The 2,915-nt window shown below is 32.6% G+C and overlaps 1 protein-coding gene across 1 annotated transcript; it reads left to right on the forward strand.

The window, feature by feature from the left end:
- Positions 1–680: 680 nt before the first annotated feature.
- On the forward strand, positions 681–1,067 carry LOC108566692 (the record flags this gene model as incomplete). The annotated part of the gene is made up of 1 exon (XM_017926705.1): positions 681–1,067. A coding segment is annotated over exon 1 (387 nt), but the record flags the coding sequence as incomplete, so codon positions are not given.
- Between the last annotated feature and the right edge of the window lie 1,848 nt (positions 1,068–2,915).

The following is a 2,915-nucleotide window of genomic DNA, read 5'->3' on the forward strand; positions in this document are numbered from 1 at the left end:
CACTCTCGCAAAGAATTGAAGATTGTCGGGATTTTGCTTGTCTAAATTCCCTACATTCGAAATCCCGACATAGTGCAAATCTCGACAACCATAATCCCGACATTGGAATTCCCAACTGTAACAAAATCCCGACAGTATGCAAATCTTGATGAGATTTAATTAACTAAATACTCTTAATTTAGCATATGTATTATACACGGTTTCGATAAAACACAGGTTTTACTAACGTAGTAAGTTTTACTAACGTTCAATTTTTAAATTCATTTGTTTTACGTCTATATCAAATATGAAACAATACTGTTGGTATTTTAGTTGTCAGGAATTCGATTGTTGGATTTTGATTCGAACCGAAACAAACATTAATAAATTTGTTTCTGAAAAACAAAAGTTGTTTCTCAAAAAAGTTAAAGTCTAAGGATATTTCATGTCAAATTTCAAGAAGATCGGTAAGAATGGATACGAGAAAACAAAATACTAGTTTTGCTTACTTCTTCGGATTTCGACGTTAATTGAAGCCTATGCAAATTTTCGAGGAATTCCAAAATGCATATGAAGTGAATGCATCATCCCTTATGACCATTTCCAAGTGGTTTCGAACATTCCAAACCGGACATTTTTCTGTTGAAGAAAATGATAAAAATTTAGCCCTGGTGAAGGCAAAAATTGACGAAGATCTAAGAATGACACAGGAAATGGTAGGTAATGAACTGGGCTTGAATGCTATGGCTATGTCGAGAATATTAAGTCATCACTTGGGCTACACGAAGAAATCCGAACGATGGGTTCAACGAATTTTAAATGACGACCGAAAAAAGGCACGTCTTCGTTTTGCCCAATATTTTTTAGAAAAATTTGAAAATGGAAAGTCTAGCACCTTTAGGAAAATAGTAACAGGTGATGAATCTTGGTTCTATAAGTACGATCCGGAAACCAAACAGCAGTCCATAGTATGGAGCGCAGAAGGTGCAAATCTCCCAGTTAAATCAAGAACACAAAAATCAGCAACAAAAGTGATGGTGTCAATTTACTTTACCATGGCTGCTATCCCAATGCAAACTGGACAGACGGTAACTGCTAAGTTGTATACAGAAACTTGCTTTTCAAAAATTTGTTGGAAAACTAGAAAAAAGGGGAACTTTGTCGCTACTTTTTGTGGGAATTGAGGTGAAGAGTCCTCAGTTCGAATGAGGAGATGGTTAATGCAGTTAATGTTGAACTTGAAAAGCTACAAAAAGCCGATTTTGAGGAATGTTTTGCAAGTGTCACCTTTCTTAAATGTATTGAAATAAATGGAAATTATGTTGAGAAATTACTAAAGAATAAAAATTAAATATATTAAAATAATTTTTTTTTCAGCCAACTAAGCGAACTTTTGTTAGACCCCACGTAATGTTCGAACAGACATTGACTTTTAACAGATTTTGTGGGTTAACCAATATAATTTTAAACTTTGATTACAAAAACAGTTATTTACTTATTTTGTATTAAATTTTTAATTATTTTTTTTAAAACAATTTTTTTTCTTTGATAATTTTCCAATTATATAATAATTAGTATTGTATTATTATGAATTCAATAGAAATTTTATATTCTTTGTTTAATTGTAATGAAGAATAATAATTCGGAATCTAATATTCATTCATTGTTGAAGTGTATTTCCATTGCTCTTCATAAATGTAAGTGAAATTAGAGCAGACTATTATCGTATTGTTGAAGAGAATGTAGCCGAAATCGCACGGTTTTATTATGAAGACGAGGCCTTATTATTAGGGCGAAGTTTCGAAGTTAAATTAAATATTTGTTAATACGCTCGACGCTCTGTGCGGTTTAACAAATGCTGAGGGGAGAGTGCGCGCACAGCCCATCACCGCTATAGGATTTCAATGAAAACCTAATTATAACTTCGGCAATCCGCATGTTAGGCAAATACTAATTACTCCCTTTGCATCGGCTTAATTCAATATTGAACGACGTGTGCGTCGCGACGCCGCAAGGTAGAAACACACAAACAAAAATAGAAAAAGGAAATGCAAATCTGAAACGTAACAATACGCCTCACTTTGTGTTGCTGCATGGTATGTTAAAAGGTAGTAAATCAATGTTTTTAGATTTGAAGAAAATTTGAAACGAAATGAAAACGCGAGGCGGATGAAAACGCGCATAAGTGTGTGTATATGTATATTTCGGCCTTGTGTGTCGTTTGCATTGAGAAAAACAATATGGGGAAACACCCCTGCGGTGCTCGCTCGCGATATTGACTTACAAATGAAACATACTCACATACAGACAGCAGACACAGCGTGTACCAAAGACAAAACCCACCTGCAAATACAAAAGATTCGTTAGATTCAAAGCTTCGCCGTTGAAAGTTCTCACATGTTTTGCAGACTTAATTAAATTAATATTAGATTTGACGCTGCACAATGGAAGCTCTTCTGTACGTGGGTGGTCGTGAATTCATGCGATGCATTCATCCAAACCAACTTTGATTATTGTCAATAAACTTGCAGCGAAACCAGAGGCAAAAAAGCATTATTTGATCGAAATCCCAACAACAAAATGAACAAGGAAAGAACAAAAGTATATCTACAAATTGAAATAAAAATTAATTATATAACAGCAATAAATTAGCTCAGCTAACTACTAATATTGTATTAGTCTATCATTAATCTAAAATTTCGATCACCCAATCAAATTGCTTAACTGTTCAATATTATATAATTTATTTCAATCAGTTCAAATTTCTTAACTATTCAATATTACATAAATAAATAATTTTATTGACCAATAATCACCTTTTAAAATTGTTTAACTTTTCAATATTACATAAGTCTTGAGTAAATTTAATTTATAAAATTTACTAATAAAAAAAATAGATAAATTTCCTAAGACTTTATTTACTTAAATTAACACTT

This window comes from Nicrophorus vespilloides, unplaced genomic scaffold (assembly GCF_001412225.1).
Source record: "Nicrophorus vespilloides isolate i.1.1-1 unplaced genomic scaffold, Nicve_v1.0, whole genome shotgun sequence".
NCBI lineage: Eukaryota > Metazoa > Arthropoda > Insecta > Coleoptera > Silphidae > Nicrophorus > Nicrophorus vespilloides.